The following is a 21,629-nucleotide window of genomic DNA, read 5'->3' as shown; positions in this document are numbered from 1 at the left end:
GTAACCACGGGCAACATACCGACTCACAGGCTACAACCAAAGTTAGTGTAAATCAAACACCAGACCACATTTGGACCACTCATAACACCTTCATACTTCCCATGCATTAGCTTGGTAGAAGATCAGAAGACCCCCCTCTCACCCTTGCTGGTGCATCCTCCACAGGTACTACCTGCAAATAAAACATTACACGCAACCACACGCATGGCGAAAGTCAGAAGAGGATTAATAATTATGCAGTCTACTGCAGTGGTCAACCCACCACTTGAAGAAGGCTACAAATGAGACACCAACAGCTCAAAAAGGCCAATAAATGTGTGACTGCTGTACTGCATAACTGAATACAACAAAAATGAGAAGAGTCTGTAGGCACTTTTTCAAATCCAAGCAAGCAATATCAATTGCAGCAGCACCACTTTCCTACAAATCATCACCATTAAGAACACAGGCAGCTAATGTTCAGCACAGAAAATAAAAATCTAACACTGTAATTGAACACATGAAGCATCAAACCTAGAACAGGCTTCATTTAGAAGGGATTCTAGATTATGATGCAGCCGGGCATCAGCAGTAAAATACATATATGGTTTTACAAAAGGCATCGCTGCAAAACCGAGCATGTGAGGAGAGAATCAACCAACCAACCATCCAGAAAAAGATTTAAAATATCAAGGTAATTTCAGCCAGGGCTGCATAGATTCAGTAGGTCAATATAAAAACAATGAATATTAGGATGAGCCAGCTAGTTTCACAGCTGATGGCATTCTACAGCACCGCTCTGTTCTAAATGTAATTTGAAAAGTTAAATTATGAACCTGATGGAGTAGATATTTACAGATGCTAAACATACAAAACACTGCAATATACATGTTAATGCATGGGTCAGGGATTCCTAGTAGGCGCAGTGCTTTAGGCATAGATTATTTGCCAAGAGTACTCACAAAGTCATTTATGGGCTTAATTGACATCATTCAATGCACACTCAATTCACACTTTATTTATTTTTAAAAGTTCTTCTACCACTCTTTGAACACCATTATGACCAACGCCATTTCCTCACTAGGTTTGTGGACTGCCTCCGTATTCTTTCGTGCCGCCGTACTGGTGACATGCAAAACCAACAGGCGTGAAAAAAGGCTGAACACTGTACTGACGCAGGATACTGCACCTGCAACTGCTTACTTCTGAAGAAGGAACTTGCATGGTCCTGAATGCGAACGCGCTGTGCCCAAAAACTGAAATGACTGCATGGAATGGTTTGCTTTGAGTGCACAAGACTAATCCCAATAAATAAACAGTAACCAAGAACACTGAACTAACCATCAACCTTGGGTCCCGGAGCAGCGTGCTGCTCGGCGTAAATCGCTTTGACGCCTCATCCGTGGTAGTAAGCGCAATATAAATGCAATTACAATACAATAACATTTTTCTACTTTCATTGTTGGCCAGAGAAAGGTAATACAACATGACACACACTGGAGGCTTTCGTTATAAGACAGGAACAAACTTCAGTTTCAGGGGTGGTTTCAAACAGCCTACTACTTCCAGGCCAGTACTGAAGATTGATCAACCCACCAAATAATATGGGGGAACCACTATAAATCATCCAGGGTGGACACACAATAGTTTCTTTTGTCGAAGATAACTTACTGAGAACAACAGAAAATTCAGCAAATCAGCGGCACACACTCACATAATTCAATGGAATTCAAAGAGAACAAGTATTGGTAAAGCCAAGATGTATGGCACTGGCTGTTAGTCTTTTGGCTTTGCTAATGTTTCTTTTGTATTGCAATTTGCTTTATTAAAAAACTTTGTTGTTAGGGGAGGGTGATCTTCAGGCCCCCACTAACAAAAAATAAACATTGGTTAAAGCAAAAATACATTTTGGATTCAACAAGCATATATTGAAGTAGTAGTTCCTGGCACAGAAGGGAACAACTTTTCACTCAACGGGAAGCTAGCCAATAACTGATGTGAGCACACCCACTGTCCCATGCTGCATGCTGTAGTGAACAGAAGAAATATGCGAATGACAGCAACAGACCAATGGATGAAGAGGGCAGGATAGAAATCTCTACATGTCAAATATTATATGTACAATTTAGCAAAATCAAAGTTTTGGCTAATGCCCGACCTCACAATAAAATAAAAATATAGGTGAGACACTTGGGGGCTGATCACAATGTCGGGCGGACTTGCGCTTGTCCAACACCATCTCGGAAACTGGACTGACCGACCTGGGGTCAGTGGTCCTGACCACCTTATAAGGATGCGACCAAACGCTGTTCGGTCGCATTCTGTCATTTCCCTATGGAAGCATGCGTTACTGCCGTAAACCGGCCGTAGTACATACTCTCATAGGGAAACGGGAGGTGGTGTTAATCCCTGCACCCATGGCAGGCACCTTAAGGTGCCAGCCACGGGGTGAAGGGATCAACAAGGGGCACCATAAGTGCCCCGTAGGCCCTCAACCGGAGGCTGCAAGGGAAAGGGGGGCCCCCCCAAACACGCTTTCCAACAAGGTTTCCATATCGGAAAGGCCGGCATTGAAACCCTACCGGGAACCATGCATCGTAAACCGGACAACGTAAATCGCCGTCCATTTGGATTACGTGCCGGTTCCAATGAGCTCCATGAGCCCGTCAAAAGCCAGCCGGAATGACCGTCCGGTTTCAATTCCAACCTGCTCAATCAAACTCAGCCGGTCGGAATTTAAACCGATAATGTAGGTCGTAAGGACTTATGACCGAGATCGTTAACAGGCCCCTTAGAACACAAACTTCTATAGTAATTACCAGTTAAACAAGCATTGGCATTGCCAATAGGTCTCGCTTTTGGGACCTTATAAGTATATTTACTTTTGCTATAATCGCGGCATGTAAAGCGCGGGTGCCGCGATTATAGCAAAAGTAAAGAAATAGAAAAAAACATCTATTTCTTTTCCTATAATCGCGGCACCCGCACGTTATGTGCCGCGATTATAGCAAAAGTAAACATACTAATAAGGTCCCAAAAGCGAGACCTATTGGCTATGCCAATGCTTGTTTACTTTTCGCGCAGGGGAGGGAGCCTGCGAGATACCCTTGCGGGAGCGTTCAACCATATGGTGCCACCATATGGCGCCGCGCGCTCCCGCAAGGAAATCGCCAGACGTGCACGCGTTGCCATTGCAAGCAATGCAACGCGTGCACGTTTTTGTCCCCAAAGCTGTGCCGATGGCATTAGGGCTCTCTCGTAAGCAGTGCATGCGCGCTGCGTAGGCGAGACCTAAAAAGGGGAAGCAGATAAGAGAAAGCTTTATGAAATGCTTACAAAAAAAAAGCATTAAGCATGGTTAAATGAAAGTTGATGTTTGGTTTGTAGCACAAATAAAAAGATGCAAACCAGGAGGTCTAGCTGGAGTCTAAAAGGAGGAGATTCCATCCTGATGATTTTGTGCATCTTAATTTTATCTTCAACACCCCCAGACTAATCAGGAAATGGGGCTCTGATGAGGAAAAGACATGCAAGGTGACAATCTTGGGAAAAAATAACTAAATAACTTGCAATGTTATCTGAAAGTAAAGGAACATTGATTTGGAACAACAGATAAAATGGCTATTTGCATCCCAGAAAAAGAAATGAAGAATACACTTTTATAGTCTTAGAGCTTCTTTGCAGCTAGCTCAGACGCAGACCACTTTGCCTATCTTTGTGTAATTTACCCACTTAGAGGTCACTTCAACATGACTTTTTTGTATCTCTTTTTACTCTGCTATTGACAACGCCTGCACAGTGTCTATTCCAAACTCACAAACACCACACTAGAGAGCCTGGTGAGTAACCACCAAGGTGGTTTGAAAGAGCACATTACCTACTACCCTAGCACAGCAACATAGCTGTGGTAGACATGCGCTAGGTGCCGGTGGGCCGTAAGACTGGGATACCGAACCACAGAACCCTGGAGGGATAAACCACAACATGACCTACTTACATTACATTGGAGGGGTGCAAATTCTCTCTCCTCATAGAAAAATGGTATTACAGTCTTTTCAACTACATCACCCACTTAAACGAGCCAGTTGAAAGATTCATGCAAGCATGCACGCACTCCAAGAAAACCCTCCATGGAGCCGACGAATAATCACGGCTAACAGTCTGCCTTAGAACACAACGCGCTAAGCTGTCAAGTAATCGTCAGCACCCTTTCCTTACTGCACAGAGTTGAATAGCATACTTCGACGCCAAGTACAATAACAAGACTTGACAAAGTAACTTTGGATCAACCACACCTTCCCACTTGGATTAATAGGTAGTTTTGCTTCACTTCACCAAGCTATAGAGACTGTTTTTTATTTGGGCCCCACAGCCAATAAGTGCTAAGATGTGGCTAAACTCTTAATGAGCAAACTTTTCAGTGGCTACCGCTGCCTTGCAACCTAGCACCGACATCACCAATAGCACAGACATGAAGCTTCATGGAATGAGCACTGAATGAAAGTCTATAGCTGGTAAATTGATTTTACCTTTGCACAGTTTTCACATTCGTAGTGCTTTCCGCTGTCATGAGACATCTGATGGCGAATCAAATTGGACTTCCAGTTGAAGGCTTTGGGGCATTGGTCGCACTTGTACTCCCTCTCTTCGGTGTGCGACAGCATGTGCTTCTCCAGACTATGAAAAAATGATGTTGCTTGGTTAGAACACTGAATCAGTTGGAATAAAATCAGAAATCCCATCCATTTACAAGACATCAGGAAGGCACAGTAGAAACCCATTAGCATAGGATATAGATTTTGCAAACCTTTTCCCTACAGTGTGACTGTGTGCTCGTATTTGTGCGCATGTCCATCTTTTCAGAAAGGAAATAAAGAATCTCTCTCCTCCCTTTATACTTTTTGGTGCAGCATGGTGTATAGATTCCTTGCTTTCCTTCTCTGGAGTGTAAAACATTGCCCAAGAACTGTTTTAACTTGGTATTCTGACCCAATAACAGTATTTGCTGCCAGTGGCGGCTCCCCTGCTAAGGCGGAGGAGCTTAACCCCACTGCTGCTGTGTAGCAATAAAAGAAAGGAAAAATGATAATGCGATGTTATTATCATTTTATTCTTCCCTGCTGCTGCAGCATGAGGCCGGGGCTGCTCTGCTGACAGAGCAAGGGAACAGTGGTGGGCACACTAAAATATGCATGATGCTTTGACCGGACCTCTCGGCCTGGCCAAACAGTCATGCGCACTTTAGCATGTTCTCCATGCAGGCTGCATCACACCCTGAATGGAGGACAAGCCCAGGTCCACAGTCCCCATCTGAGAGCAGTCTCCATCTGAGCGCAAACCACGGCGCTCAGACCAATCACAGCGCTGCATTGCAGCGCTGTGATTGGCTCAGGGAAGCCTGGCTGCTTCCTGTTCGGCAGAGGAGAGACGACGTGGGACAGAGCAGTGAGGCGGTAAGTGAATTTATTTTCTTTTTTAGAATTATACCTCTTTGCGTCCCCGCCCCACCACCCCAGATCATTGTTGGCGGCCACCGTTTCCTGCATGAATTTTCATATATTAGAACTTAAAAACACCTACACCTGTAGTAAAAATGCACACAATAAGGCGCAGAGATAGAGCAAAAGAAAAAAAAAATGTGGTTGCTTAACATTTTTGGGAGAAAGTGGAAAAATAATCTAAAACATCGATTGGTGCTGTATTGCTGGACACCTGTTCACATTCATCTTGTAAATCATAAATATGTGTCTTTTTAAAATTGGACATCATCTGAAGCACATAAGGATATGGGCTGTTCCCATGAGGTACAGGGTCAAGACTGATTTGCACATGGCCATGTCTGAACTGGGGTGGCATAGTGAGCAAAGGAATGATATATTCAACCCAGATCTGTGACTGGGGGTGAATGTTTTGCTTATGTGCAACATTCCGTCCATCATCTTGTGTGTTTTGCTGTTCGCCCTATGTGGGAAGGGTATGCCCAGACGTGGGTCCCGTGCTCACTACATCAGTGAGTCAAGCTATCCTGGCTGAAGAGGGGTGAAACCCCGAAACCGGTCCTAGGATGCTTGATTCCGGTCCAGGGAAGACATGGCTTGGTAGTTCGGACTGGACTGTTCCCATGAGGCACAGGATCAAGACTGATTTGCATATGGCCATGTCTAAACTGGGGTGGTGTGGTGAGCAAAATAACGATGGATTAAACCCAGATCTGTGACTGGGGGTGAATGTTTTGCCAATGTGCAACATTCCGTCCATCATCTTGTGTGTTTTGTGAAAAACTGGTCACCACTTCATTGTTTAATTGTAAGTAGGAGCTATTTAAAAATGAAATCAAACACTTCAAAGTTTAAATTACCAGCCAATTATAATGAATGTCTTTAAATACCAATCATCAAGCTGGAAATGTGTGTTCTCATGCACATTTTTACATAATTTCTGGGAACATTTTTCATTTAGACCCAACTTGTTTTATGTGCCTAGTCATTGTTATTTATTATTTTAATAATGACCTATTTCCAATTAAATTTTCAAATAAAGAAAAATGAATACAAGGCAATGAAAAATATTAAAATTCAAAATGAAATACTAAATCTGCAAGTATTTGAGGCTTTTAATTTGTAAATGTCTGGCTGAGAGCCATCCCAACCTTTGTAGATCCGGGAACACTTGGTCACACTCTTTGCACTCTTGGCCGTCATGCATATCGAGGAGGTCGCTTTCATCGTCCAGCTTTTCCTCAAAGCTATCGTCGACCATAGAAAAAGCTGAATGAGGCATCATACAGGAAAACTTCTGGTGATCCACAAGTTCAGCTTTGGACTCGAATAACTCGTCACACTCCACGCAACGATACTGCCGCTCTTCTGTAAGAAAACAGTGCGTTTGTGGATTAGAACATAGGTCGCGTTACCACAAAGCTGAAAAGGTTTGTTCTGATTAGGTCCATGAACGCCAGATCAGATTTTTAGGATAGCCACTAACTTTGAGCACAAGTCAAATTAAGGGCCAATAAATGTATTTTAGGTTGATACCCTGAAAATGTGACATGGATCCTGCCATTCTGGTACATGAAAGACACCGCAATTGTAACAATTTTACAGAAGATTTTAGATTGGGGCATTATTAAAATTACTGCTTCTTTTGGGCATCTCTAATGGTGGCAGCTACTGAGATAGCAAAGAACTCGAAGGAGAAGGGAAGGAAGGTAGACAGGTCCATGATTGCCAGGTAAGATTTTTAGGATAGCCACTAACTTTGAGCACGAGTCAAATTGCGGGTCAATAAGCGTATTTTAGGTTGATACCCTGAAAATTTGACACTGGTTCTACCATTCTGGAACATGAAAGACAACCCAATTGTAACAATTTTACAGAAAATGTTAGATTAGGGCATTATTAAATTACTGCTTCTTTTGGGCACCTCTAATAGGTGCCAGCTACTGAGATAGCGAAAGAACTCTGAGGTGCAGGGGAAGGAAGGTAGACAGTTTATCAACCTACTTGAAAGGACAGGAAGCCTGATGCAATAAGGGGAAGGTAAGAAAGCCGTACATGTAACAATGAGATCAGGTTACAAGGCGGTGATTCAAAGGGTAGGAGAGGCAAACAAAGTTGTGACCGGGTAGGTAGCATTAATGGTGTGGATTTCCATCTCATGGTTCCAAGACGCACTCCAATAAACTCGAGTTTTGCTCACATTGCCTGCAAAATTGAGGAGATGCCTTTGTGGGGGACAATCCTGATATTAACATCTATCTACATTGTTGTATTCACTCCTGAACATCTCAGCACAGGGAGTCACAGCTCTAAAAATACAAACCATAGCCACTTACTTTCTGTGTTTCCAAGCCAGTCATATTGTACTTTCATTGTGGCTGCTTATTTGGAAGATTTATTTCATAGATCTCAAACTTTATATCCCTAAACCATTTATTTCTCGCTTTCAAGGAAACGTGTATAAACGTGGACCCCAAAATACCTAACCAGAAATAAAAAGGTCTTACTTCGCTCATAGAGGTGACAAATACCCGGATTCACAAAATTATTGACTTACTCCTGGAGCACTACTGAATACCAGGAGTAAAAATACATAGGTGTGACATACTCCTGGAGGACTTCTCATTTATCAATGAATGGATGGGAGTAAGACCTTACACACATAACATGAAACTGCTAAAATACCACGAATGTATTATTGCATGGAGTTTTACCCTTTGTTAAACTAAGGGTGGTTCTTCAAGTCTGTCTGGTGTTGAGTTTGGTGACAAGGGAAGGCGGCCTGCCAAAAACACTAACCGTGAATGTCCGGAGCCATAATTTCATGTGGGAAATTTTCACTCTTCATGTAGAGCAGCAACTCCTCTCCAGGCTCAATATCCGCTACAACTCTGTAGAATACCTAAAGGAAAACAGAACTTTTAGTGAAGTTAAGTGCATGGCAAGGTAGGTGCAGGCAAAAGTTCCTGGCAAAATAGACTGCAAACCAGGGCAGAGGCCTCCCGCCATTTTGTAGACTTTGCTTAGTGTGGGATTATTTGCACAGAGGTACAGTCTGTTGAAAAGTAAGCAGTGTGCATGCCAGAAGATAGAACCGATCCAAATTTAAATAAAGTGATGTATGGCCCACGCTAAAATTTGGCATCAGCATAGCTTACATGTTTGGCAAAGCTCAAATACAGTTTTCAAGCAGCAAGCAAGAAAAGTAGAAAAGTGAGTCCACTTTTGGTGTTTGAACAAGTTTGGGGCAGTCTGTAAATTTAGAGGAATGGGGTTACAAATAATGAGGGCTAGACAAGGGGAAGTTTCCATGTGCCAAAGCCTGGTGAGAAGAGAGCCATAGCTTAAGGTAGTCATGCAATGTCCATGAATTCACCAACACATATGCACATGAGCTCGCGAGCGCATACATGCGCACGCACATGTGCACATCCCCTCTCCCACCACCCGATGACGGATTGGAGACTTACGGTATATTTAGGTGCTAGGCAATACAATGCACTGTGAACCAAGGAAAGCCTTAAATATCCCAAAAGCCACTACCACACAATTTAAAATGTGTAGCGACGCTTGATAAAAGCACTAGTCAGATATCCCACGTCAGAAACCATCAAAAGCCATCAGTGGTGCACTTCTTGTCATCTTCATAGAACTCCTTCACCCATGTACTGGGAACCCTCATTCCCTTGGCCATAACAACTCTAGAGTTAATTTGGGGTGCTATCTGCACATCCACCATCAGACGCATGTGGTAATTGCTGGGTGCACAATTACCGCATTATTTAGAGTTTCAGACATCAGAATGCGGAGGGGGGGGAATAGTTCTGGATTTGCTTGAATTTGTGCCATCTGCCTGCACAATTCGGGGCAAATTTACATGGCGAAAATCATGCAGGTAGAGGAACACTACATATATATATATATATATATATACATATATATATATATATCCCCCCCCCCCCAAAAAAAAAAAACAAGGACTTCGTACTTGAAACAGGATTAGCCCCGGAGGTGAACCCCATCTGGGGCACACTGGATCCCCAGTGGTCACAGCCCAAACCTTTTAACAGATACCAAAATTGCACAGAACACGCTCGAGCTGCAATCAGGACACAACCCCACAGGGACCCATAAGAAGACCTAACCAATGCACAGAAACTCCCCATCAAATGTGTACGGAACACATCAATGACTCAAAATCCCTTGCGTTATTTTTAAAGACATTCTTGTCAGTGACACTGTACACACATGTAGGACAGGAGCCACTCTTTAAGCAAGCATTGTCAATGTCGATCGGTCTAGTTCTCACTTGTTTGTTTTTTTTAATCCAAGTATTGGGCACAAAAATGAAAAACAAAATGGAGCCACCCAAGCATACCTGCCTTCTGGTTATAATAACATTCACAAATTAAAGAGCATTGACTGAGGTGGCTACTTTATTCGTGTTTTCTAAATAACAAACCTTTCAGCTTTAACATGCATTTTGGAGTTATTAGTGGTAGTGGTGGTGGTGGTATTTACCAATGAGACAAGAACATATCACCACCAAACGAGGCACTCAAATTGCAAGCAGATATAATTTCACAGTGTAATTTCAACACTTTGGTAAAGAAACTTTAAAAATGAAACAGGAAATATAAACAGCATCATCTAACTGGGCACCCAAGTGCTGGCAAAATAAATAGCCAACTTTTAAAGTTAACATAAAAAATAAGTAAGATAATGCACACTTAGAACTAGCTTTGCCATTGAAGAGAATGGAACTATTTTTTAAGCACATGTAAAGAATGTGCACAGGCTTTGCAGTCACTGAAAGTTCAGGGAGCCAGTGGGTAAAGTGGGTGGATCCATTGCCCTATTCAGTATGCAGCAAGCAGGCAGAAACAAAATGTGATTGACAGTTTAACAGACCAATGGATGAAGCTCACTGACCAAAAGCCCCTCTCAGCTTGTACATTAAGTATAAAGTTAAAAAAAAACACCAAACACAATAGTCTGCCTCAAAGTTCAGACCTAAAAAGTGGTACTATTTTGTAGCAAGTTAATAGCGGAGATGCCCGAGAGTCAAACAACCTATCCAATCTGAAAAATCAGTCAATAAGGGTAAAATCTGTTGGTGGTTTTCCTGAAAAATGGACATTTAATCATAACACAGAAAATGGTACCAGCTGCGCACGGTTTGACACTTTCCTTCAAATAGTTTGGCACCCAGAGCTTTGTGCGCCACCATTAAAACCTTACAGCACTTTTGGGGAAACAACCCCACCCAGTTTATCTGATATCACAAATAAGATCGCCGTGGCCGCCTCATAAAGTAATCAATTTCGAATATTAGTCGGTGGCACCTGGCTGTTGCATCAAAACCTTGATGATCAGTGGGCATCAGCAAAACAATCAAAGAAGATATTCAGAATTAGGAACTTTTATTTTTGGGCTTAACTTTTGTAAAGTGGTTTGTGTCTCCAGAGGGTACTTCTACTCTTGGGTGCTCTTGGGGCAGAAACTCTACCTTTCAGAGGCTGTAGGTGAAGACGCACAGACACATTCAGTGATCTTTGGAGAATCATGTGGTAATGTTGGGAGTATGTATGAAGTAAGAGGAAATCCCAGAGTGAGGGAATCACAGGGCATGAGTACACGGCATCCACCCACTATTTTCACAGGGAGGACGCTGTCCACCCTGCCAAGAAGTTTGGCCACACAAATATGCTGAACTTGTCCCGGTGTCATTTTGAGACACCGGGGCATGTTCAGCAGCGCCTGCACATTTAGTCTGCTTTCCATTCCCAGCAGCAACGTGCAGGCGACGATCACGCTTTTTTCCCAGCTGAGGTGAAGGGGCCATCAGGCTCCCTTTTGATCGTGTATCCCGACTGGAGGCAGCGTGGACTCACACTAAAATGCAACAGAGGGAAAACAAAAGCGCACCGCTTGTTCTCTCTTCACAGGTACTTCAGAGAGGCAAGTGGTGTCCCTTTTTACTTTGTTCAGTCACTGTACACAAGTCCATGCACTGTGAGAATGCCACATGTGTGGGTCTGTCCCAGAATTTACACAAATAACAATTTAAATAACCTTCTTTTATTTATTTTTTAGCGCTACTCATCCCAGTGCAGGGTGTTAAAGCGCTTTACATAACATACATATTGTCCATTGACAATAACTCATGGACGTGTGCCTATTAATGTACAAGATGCGTTACATGGTGTAGGAGTCTCATGTCCTTCATTTCTCACTGTGCTATATTAGGATTACAATTTATGACTTGCAAGTAACAAAAGGATCACTGTGTTCAAAGCAGTAACCCATTTACCTATCTACAGAAAATAAAAAATGTTACATAAAATAAAGAATGTCATCTGCGCATTACATGATGTGCTTTACAGGACACACCTTAATCTTCTGTACTACTTTTATTCATATCTGGGACCACACAAAACACAAATCTCTCCAACAAATATGTTTAATCTCACCATTTTCATTTACTGGGCACCTCTGCAACAGATGCCTTAACCCCACAAAATATTTTAAAATGCAGACTTTGCAACCAATTAAGCAGAAGAGATCTAATACCAGGCTTCTTCTTGTTGCCAGTTTCTATGTGCAAGGGTTTGTAAAAAAAAAATATATATATATATGTTGAGGCCCAGATTTCCAGTCAGGATTGCGTCACTTATTTGACACAACCCTAACACCAAATCTCACTTGTTAAATCTCATAATGCGCTTAAAATGTACTCATGTGATGTGATGAAAATATGTGTGAGGTCTTGCGATCTGATGTCACATCTTGTGGTGTCACTTCCGGTGAGGTCACGTACAATGTCACGCGGCTAGACGTCGTGCGCTGTGATGACACCTGTCATGACGTCACTTGCTGACTGCCTAACTTGGTTAGTCCTCCAACTTCTTTTTATAGGACTTGTGCCCTGGGGCATCAGATGTGTTGTGCCACCGCTCTATGGCATTCTTTCCGCCTCTTTCAGAAAGGGAAGATGTAGGGGAGCTGGCCTTGGGTGTGGAGGTACAGAATTATAATCAGGACCACTGGACTTAAGCAATTCGACCACCATTGTCTTTTAAGCAGCAGACTAGGAATACCACGCTTGCCACATAAACCATCTGCTGCACAATCGTCATATCAACCACAAAAAAAAAAAATGTTTCAACTTTAAATTGATATAACATAGCTAAAACAAACTGCCACGTGGGTCTGTTCAGTGGCAAGCCCTTTGCAAAATGTTAACACGTTCAGCTTTCAGTAGAGGAGGGTTGCTGTATTTAGTAGGTACTGATCTGGTGAAACTTTGGCCCAAGCAATGTAAATGTGTGTTAAGATGGGAAAACCGAAAAATTATACTTCCTTAGATTGTGCCACATTATGCCGCATAACATGCATATTCTTGCTGTGTAATTTTGTTAACCCTGCAGCATAATTTCGCCCTGCACTGACGATTTAGTCTACCGGCCCCGTCAACACTAATGTCTGGCACGACAAAAGCAAAGTGTAACGATCAAACTTTTACAGCACAAGTATTCCGCATAGAAAGCTCTTCTGTTTTTAATTCACTTTTTAAAGCTGTTGAGATTTGTTTTATGTCGTATTGATTTTTTTTAAAAAAATCAAGACGAAAGAGTGGGCTCAAAAAGTACTGCCGCATAACTAAAACGAACTCAACGCCATCACAGCATAATTAAGCACGTCACTTAAAGGAAAGCACTATTAATAGTTTTAGCATAGGATCTGATTCTGATGCCAATAATGAAGCAGTGTTTCGAAGCCCTGAGGTATGCTACTGCCAACCGGGCACATAAAAAACACTTTAGTTAAGAATACCAAACCGTGGCAGGTGCAGCAATAAAATAACGGGTAAAACCACCAGCCGCTGTTTGCAGAAGAAACACAGTAATTATAAAGTGGGATTTCTACTTGGCAGGAGCCAACCTCTCGCAAGCTTATGAGAACTACCACATGCTAAAGGTCTGAACAGAAATCAGGTACACTCCAAAGATTGGTCACCCAAAGAGAAGTACTACTACATATAACTAGATCTATATTGTTGTTGAAAAAAAAGTACTATATAAAATCAGTGCTTTAAATGGGCCGGTACTGTCCGGTACGGAGTACCGGCACTTTTTTATTTTGAGAGGGAGAGTACTGCCACTTCTCAAGAAAATTGCAATACTTTAAATTAGAGAGTACCTGCACTTTTCAGAAACAAGCAGGTACTCTGGAACAGAGTACCTGCACTTCTATTTTTCCATTTAAAGCACTGTATAAAATGGAAACTGCCACTGATTACGCGTAAAGGGGTGCATGTAACAGGATTTGGAAAACCCCACACGTCATTTTTTCAAAAGTAAAACCAATGAAAGTAAACTACTTTGTTTGAGTTAATCAAATTTGCCAATGCACTTTTTGTTTTGTCTAACCCCGTACTCGGGTCGTAGCGAAAATACTACTGGCCCCGGTGCAAGCATGGAAAGGGCCTCATGAACTGCTGGTTGGACAGTAAAATGCACCAATAATTAGAATCCGGCGCGCCCCTACAGGCCTCTGGGCCTCGGTGACGCTGCGCCTGCTGCACCTTTCATAGCTAAGCCACTCCCATTACACAAATTATTTAACGCAAGACAGTAAGTGACCAATTTTGGGATGTCACAGGCGTCCGTCCATTGGCTACGAGTCCTGAAAGACTATCCTTTCCCAAGAGTGCAATACTCCCATCTTCCAGCAGATGTCCTCAAAGTACAAGTTTTTATCACAGCACGAATTCAAACCCCCACAACCGAGATCCAAATACCTATAAATAACTTTAATGGGCATTCTTCTGGGGCGTACTCTACCTCCCCCTCTTTCAAGTCAGTTTATGGCTTGTTTTAAAAACAATCATTTCACTGCCTGCCGTTCATAAACTGGCCATTATGCAGCGGCGGGCACAGGGGAAGCGGTGTTCTTGCTAGACAAACTGAGCTCATCCCTGCATTGTCTCCTGAAAGACACCGAGTTCTCCCAGAGGCTTCGCGCTGTTTGCCGAGTGATGACGTGCGCGCAGGTACACAGCCCTTGGCCCCTCCCTCCCTTTATGATTTCACTCTGTAGAGCTTTAATGCTAACTTGATATGTGTTCTCCAAGACGTGTTAGACTTGGGCCCGCGTGTCTCTTTACTTTCCCGCCCTCCCTTTTATGGGCCCCTCTTTGAACCTCGCTGCTAACTGTCGCTGCGCGGAACTGAAGCAGCGCATCACTTCCCATTCGCTCATTGGCACTCCTGCTGCGCGTTTGACGCCGCTTTCTCACTTCCCCCGTTGAAACAATGGGCCTCTGCTCGACACTTGGAACCGGCGCTCCTTGGCAGCCCGCGGAGGTTTCACGTTCCGGCTTCCTTTCTAGGAGCATGTTGACGCTCAAATTGTGACTTATTAGAACTTTGCGATGGTTTCTCGGAAAGTGACAGAAAGACGCGCTACACCTCCTACACTTAACGCCTGTCCCAGAGCGCCCTTGGAGCACCTGCCGGGGAAACTTAAAAGAAACGTGTGCCACCAACTAGTTACATTTATATAGCGCCTGACAACTTAAGATCTGAAAGGCCGCGAAGTATCAATAACACAGATAACCGATTCATCGCAGGCTACGGAGATTTTGATAACTGTTCACCACAGTCTGGTCTACATTTGGTTCTTTTCTGTAAGTTTTATCTTAATGAAAGGAAAAGGTTCCTCCTTCCAATTTTAAGGCGAAAAAACTTTTTGCAATGCAGAGTGGCACTGCATTTTCTGAAAGCTCTCTCGGACCCCCATGCCTGTTCTTTTGTAGCTTTGGAGGAATAGAAGGGCCAGGGGCTTGCTATCATGAATTATGTATCTTAATTTTTACAAATCAAATTGTACAGACGATTTTGGTTTTAATAATGATTTTAAAAGGTTTAATAAGGTTCTTATAATTGTTTTATGTCTTTCTAGCCAATGAGTTTCATTGTAATTCAACTAATGAATTTGTGCTTTATGATCTGTCTGTACATAGAACGAATAAAGACTTCAATTGATTTCACACATATATACACACACATACATACATATATATATATATATACATACATACGTTCATACACACACACACACACACATATCTCTAAGAGCACAGTAGGCACTCACTGGATTCTTGGTATCTTCAAAGATTTATTTAAAGCAAATAGACACGTTTCGGCTGGACTGCCTTTCTCAATATTTGCACAGTGCACGAAGCAGGCTGAATTTCAGGGCTTTCATCTGTCCTCATTGGAGCGCTCATTAACATCAAAAGAGGACTGCGCCTTCACAGTGTAGAGCACTCCAATGAGGACAGATGAAAGCCCTTAAATTCAGCCTGCTTCGTGCACTGTGTATTATGCAAATATTGAGAAAGGCAGTACAGCCGAAACGTGTCCATTTGCTTTAAATAAATCTTTGGAGATACCAAGAACCCAGTGAGTGGCTACTGTACTTTTGGATATTATACGTGAGGCCACCCTCATGATTGAGGACACCCGTCAAGAGTTCAGCAAGGTTGGTGAAACTGAATATATATCTACACAGAACCCATCGATCGCTTAGGCACAGAGCAACTCTCGATAAATTTACAACATTCTAGAGGGCCATATTTCAGGAGACAGTACCCTCCATCAGGGAAATGCAGAGGTAGATGGTGCAGACTGGACTCTTGCTAGAGACAAGCTACTACTTCTGCTAGGCCCTCCTACCACTACCGCAGGTGGAAAGGACTCATTTTCATTGGTGAGGTCCATGTAACCCAAACCCACCCGCCATTACTTTGGTAATAATTACAGATTAAGCATAACATTAATGGGGGCAGCAGGAAACGCGCCTACACACTGGTTGCATATTTAAATAAGCGGCAGTGGTTTCTCTCTAATGTGATTATTTTGAGTCTTCATCAGGGCCAAGGGTTTGTTCTGCGCTAATGGGGGATCTTCAGTCATCTGGTTTGAAGCTCAGGATAATTCCTTTCAATGAACTTAAGCAAGAGTGAAAACTTGATAATCACAGAATTACTTGCAATGCTGATTGTCCATGAACTGTGCTGTGCCTGACTAGATGTATATCTTTAATGGGGCAGTCGCTGAACTAATTGCGGAGGGGAGAATAGAGTCTCAGTTGCTCCACTGTGAAGAAATGGGTCACATACCTATCAAGGTAATTGCAGAGTCAGTTGTCTCGGGAGGATACATCATGAAATACCTAGTGTGTGTGGGAGTAAACACTGTCCAGGATAGCTTTGCATACCAATGTATTCTTAATATATCTTCTGGTACCAATGCATGTTTGATTGACCAGTGGATCAACAATGTTCATTGTCATCACTGCAAAAATCTGTAGCTATCTGGTGACGTTCCCACCATCGCCAAGCACCTCTTGAACGGCGCTCACAAAATGTAATGCTTAGGACTTCACAACATTTATACCAATAAGTAACAACACCTAAAAGCATAACTTAACATACTAGAATCAATAAATATTACATTCATAGTTGTTTTAAATCGCGGGTAAGGGTAGTGTGATAAGTAATCTCATCTTAAATCCAGCGGTCTCATCAAACGGAAAGTCACGAACATTGCATTTGGTGTCAGAATTATGGTTTGCACGACTGTTGTGAGAGTTAATAATTGAGGCGGTAACCATAACTTGCACATTTCAGTGTTTTTCCAGTTAATTTCATAATCAAAAATGCAACTTTGTTTTACTTTCTTTTTAAAAAACATACTTTAAGATGTTAAAGCCAAAGCTAACCGTAAGTTAACCTTTTTTATTTCAGTGAATATATATGAACGCATGCATACAGACACAAATGCTTTGCAGCGGTGTTAGGCAGCAACATAATTCTCTACAGTACCTTCACGATTCTTGGAAAAGATAAAGAAAACCTCAGGTTTCACACCAACACTCAAACATATTTAGGCTCGGAATAAAATGGCCGAAACACTGCCCTCCATAGAGAACTCTGAAAGAAAAGTACATCTAATAGACTAGAGAAATTAAATAACAATAAATGCCTATAGACGTGTTTTTTTGGCTCAGTGATGTTTTATATTTTGAGTTACGACACTTTAGTGTACAACAGGTAACCTCCACATAACAATCCGCAAAAAAAAGGAAGTAATTTTCTTAGGTCCATAACACCACCAAGACTGCAGGCAGACCAAGGAAGCTGCGCAGTACTCGACTCAAAATGTGTATTACACATCAGAACATTGCACAGTGCGATCAAGGAGTAATGTTGCGGTCAGTCATCAGACCTAAAGTTTGTTGTCAATCCACCTATGCATCAGAGACTTACCCTTTCAATTGGACCAAGAAAAAGCTACTGGAAGGCAAGACAATCTATTACATTTGCTTTCTAATGCAAGCAAGTTGTTGGGTGAAATATCACGAACACTATTGGGGATGGAGAGGAAAGGGGACAGCACTGATGAACACGATTCGGTGAAGCGAGAACTACCACACATCAACATTCACGAACTACCTATATCCCTCCCACTCCCATATTGGTACTTTATTCAGTGCGACTTAATACACATTCGCCACACACAGTAGAGTGAGTCTCTAAATAATCTACACTGCCTGCAAGAATAGGATATATATTAAGAAGTCTTTCACGTAACCTAAAGGATATAGACCAGATGGTTGCTCCTTCAAGCATTGGCCAAAAACACAGATTAAACATGTTCTTTCCTGCACATACTTATCCACCGTGTGTACAATACAGACCTCCCCCACCTCACCATGACTAGTAAATGCACTGGGTGGGTTCCATCCAGTCTTTGCCATTATGGAGTATACATGAAAAATATTTACGCGGTAGATCGCGCCGACTCTACAGATTGGATGTGAGCCAGTTGCATATTTGCTTATGAAATGTACACGGTCAAGTAACTGTATTCTTTGGGGCGGAGGCAGGTCAGCGATGGAAACAGGTGTAACATATCTTGGCGGTACATTCAAATGTAACACAGAACACTCAAGATTTTCACTGACATGTGTGCAGTCTATCTGCTTCAATTAGCACCCTCTCTTTCCGCCGCTCAGTGCCCGTGTTCAATAATATTACAATAAGTCTCCACAAGTAAACTGTTTCCTAAAAATACTTTTACTACGCTCTGCATTAAGGACTCCCTCTTCTATCTCTTTCAGTCCTTTCCGACCAAGCATTTGCTACCCATAGGCGTGGCCGCAAAAGCGTTGACCAAACAAGCAAAGATCTTGTCAGCGGAACGTGATGCTCTTGCCTTGAAAAACCTCTCCCATGGTAGCTGGGCGTCAAAACTCCACTATCGTAAAACCCTACCATACTATTTATCATCCCCATGAAGCCATTAGTGAAACACCACTTAATGTGACTTCATTTTGGCCTAATCCCCCTGATAGCATAGAAGTATGGCCAGAGGCATAAGGAAGATATGCCCTTACAATGCTGTTTCTGCGGCAATGGGGAAGAAACTTTAATCCACATTTTATGCATTTGTAAGACCCCCGCGCCCCTTGCAAATGTTTTGGCAGCGTCCAATTTGGCGCGTCCTCAATGTGCAGACATGCCAAGAGGCCCTAGAGGAGTGCATGAAGGGCGACTCTGCTCAGATGGCCACCCGTTTTGTAAAATTCATTCTGAAAATAAAATCAGTTTTACCTGTAGATGATTGCTATGAATTTTAGCCATGCCAGACACAAACTTTAACAGAGAGCGGAAATTGTTTTTAACATGCTTTTGTAAGAATTGCAATGATTTTAAGTAATTGTGCAAAACATTTTTTTGTATTTCCGACAAAGCACTTGAGCTTGGACGGAAAATTGATGGATCAATCCTGCCGTCCCCTCTGTGGAGTATGAACCATGTGAACCATGCCCTCATCCTGCAACAGTTTCAATTTGTTTAAGTAAACACAGTAACAAAGAAAATATTGAATCAACAGATTCCTGTCTCCTACCATCCTTGTGTAGCCACAGGATTTACAGGGAGGGTCCTTTTTCGGAAGTGAAAATTTAATCTTTTAACATCGTTTTCTTTTATTTCTTTAATCTGAAGTAATTGGGAGAGCAAAATCCAGGTCAAAATACAATTTATAGAATACGAATTAAGAAAATTATCTAAATGTTCAATGTCAGAAGAACTTACAAACAATAAGAACATAAGCACCAAAAATTAGGGCTAAATGGACTACTTGTGATCATGATCCTTAGTTTACCAACCTGAACCGGCAAGAGTAAACAAGGTAAGAGTCAAGGGGTTAATTCAAGGTTAAACTGAACTTGCGATCACATCTCCCAATTAAAGGATTCATCCTCCATATAAAGACATCCTCTTAGCTCTGGATTTCTATTTCTTGCACTCATTAGACTGCGTCAGCCTTGATTTCAGAGTTCAAAGTTTGACTTTTCTTTACTGAACTTAAATGATCCATCTATTTTAATTCCACTCTTGCTATAAAGATTTATTTTTTTAGAATTTGTTACACCTGAAGTTCCTCTGTTCTTCTGGCGAAACAGTTCGGGGTTCAGATCCAACAACAGTAACGAATTTGCTTTGCGTTTTTGTTCATTTCAGACTATTCATGCAAGAACAATGAACAGAATTTTAATGAAGGAGTATAGAAGTAAAGGACCCCAAAAATGTATTTTAAAAATCAGATTAAACAGAAAAGGTATTAAAGAGAAAGGAAGATTGAAGAAACATCTGAGGGGCTGTGTTGGCACTTGCTGCATCTATACTAGAAACATTGGAATAAGACTGACTTTCTGAAGCGAGAGAGAGATGGATAGGGTGAAATCACAGCAAATTTATGGCACTGTGAGCTCTGCCCAAGGGTGCCACTAACTAGACCACAACGCTATCTCAATCCCGCTGAAGTTGTTTCAGATTCCAATGTGGTGATCACTAAAATTATTTTATGCCATCAGGCTTCCATGGGTCTATGCGCGATCCATACGTTGCGCAAATGGTTTGTCTTCGGTGTTGTAACTCTTCAGGTTCATGATGTCATCAACAATTATGCCACGTCACTGATTACCATTCCTGAATAGGTCGCTCAGGGGATATACCATGGAAAGGTTGGCCTCAAGTTTACATTTTTTCAGGGTGATTTAAATTTTTCCCATCAAGCAAATAAACAGAACACACCAACGTGTCTCTTGCACTATCTCACAGGTGCAATCAGCTGACATGTTTAAATGTTATTAACTGGGTTTACTTCGAAGAGGAGATAATAGCATCTTGATAGCACAGATCATCTTTATTCCCGTGGCTGCGATAGCGCTGCTTTAGGCCTACAATGGCCTACAATGCCGTCGGCGATTTGCAGACCCCTGTCCGTGGAGCCACCTAGGCTCACTGTTTTGTGAATCGCTTTGCATCCGACTGCAAAAGGTATGATTTTCATAGGCTGAGTATTAGTTACTGAAGCAGCGGACGAAGTAGCACCCATTTCTACTCGAAGCGCGCTCATACCTACGTCACACAGTTCTATGGATTGACATCCATACAGATCAGCAGTAATTCAAGACTTCCAGACAACATCCACCAGACAGTTCATGGAAGCTGCTCTAGTTTTGAGTGGGTTTTGCGTGATGCTACCCAAAACCAGTCTTCAAAGGGGGCCGGTGCAAATGATAAACCTATGTGTAGGAATAGCTGTATTTTGGCCTTTTCATGTTTTACCAGATCGTTGTGCTTTGTTAATAGATAAAGTACATCAAATGTGGCTGCAGTTTAGCGATTCCCCAAATGTCAATTGAACGATCAATGTCGAAGTGAACAAAGTTTACAACCTTATAGCAACACTATAGAATGACAAGCAATTATTTAGAATACAATTCTAGAATATGACAATCTGGTTTTAATGATTTGAGGTATGCATATGTCCAGTTAGATATGTAATTTGAATTTGTATCTAGCTGCTTTTGATATAAGCTGCCAGAGGACGCGTCCCTTCCCATTTTCTATTAATCAAAAGATTATGTGCCATCATATCCTTGTTTAGCAAGGATAGCATGCCCCAGACCGCAGAGGCTGAAGTAGATAAAGCTATGGTCCACCAATCACAATGGGTCAACCTGTCCTATTAAGGTTTGCGCCCCCAGGAGGCTTGGGAGCCACCAGGG

At 42.2% G+C, this 21,629-nt stretch overlaps 1 protein-coding gene across 11 annotated transcripts in view; it reads right to left on the bottom strand.

The window, feature by feature from the left end:
* The window catches only part of MECOM (MDS1 and EVI1 complex locus), a 128,663-nt gene that overhangs the window by 77,195 nt on the left and 29,839 nt on the right, over window positions 1-21,629 (bottom strand). For all 11 annotated transcript variants that reach the window (XM_085635148.1, XM_085635150.1, XM_085635151.1 and 8 more), the window contains exons 3-5: window positions 8,277-8,379; window positions 6,629-6,845; window positions 4,509-4,656 (exon numbers count right to left, since the gene is read on the bottom strand). In XM_085635148.1, coding sequence (XP_085491274.1) covers window positions 4,509-4,656; window positions 6,629-6,845; window positions 8,277-8,379 — 468 coding nt within the window. The remainder of the gene's footprint in view (window positions 1-4,508; window positions 4,657-6,628; window positions 6,846-8,276; window positions 8,380-21,629) is intronic.

The sequence above is a fragment of the Triturus cristatus genome, chromosome 11 (assembly GCF_964204655.1).
Source record: "Triturus cristatus chromosome 11, aTriCri1.1, whole genome shotgun sequence".
In the NCBI taxonomy this organism is placed as follows: Eukaryota; Metazoa; Chordata; class Amphibia; order Caudata; family Salamandridae; genus Triturus; species Triturus cristatus.
The sequence above is the reverse complement of the archived record's forward strand: the minus strand, read 5'-3'. Positions and strand labels throughout refer to the sequence as shown.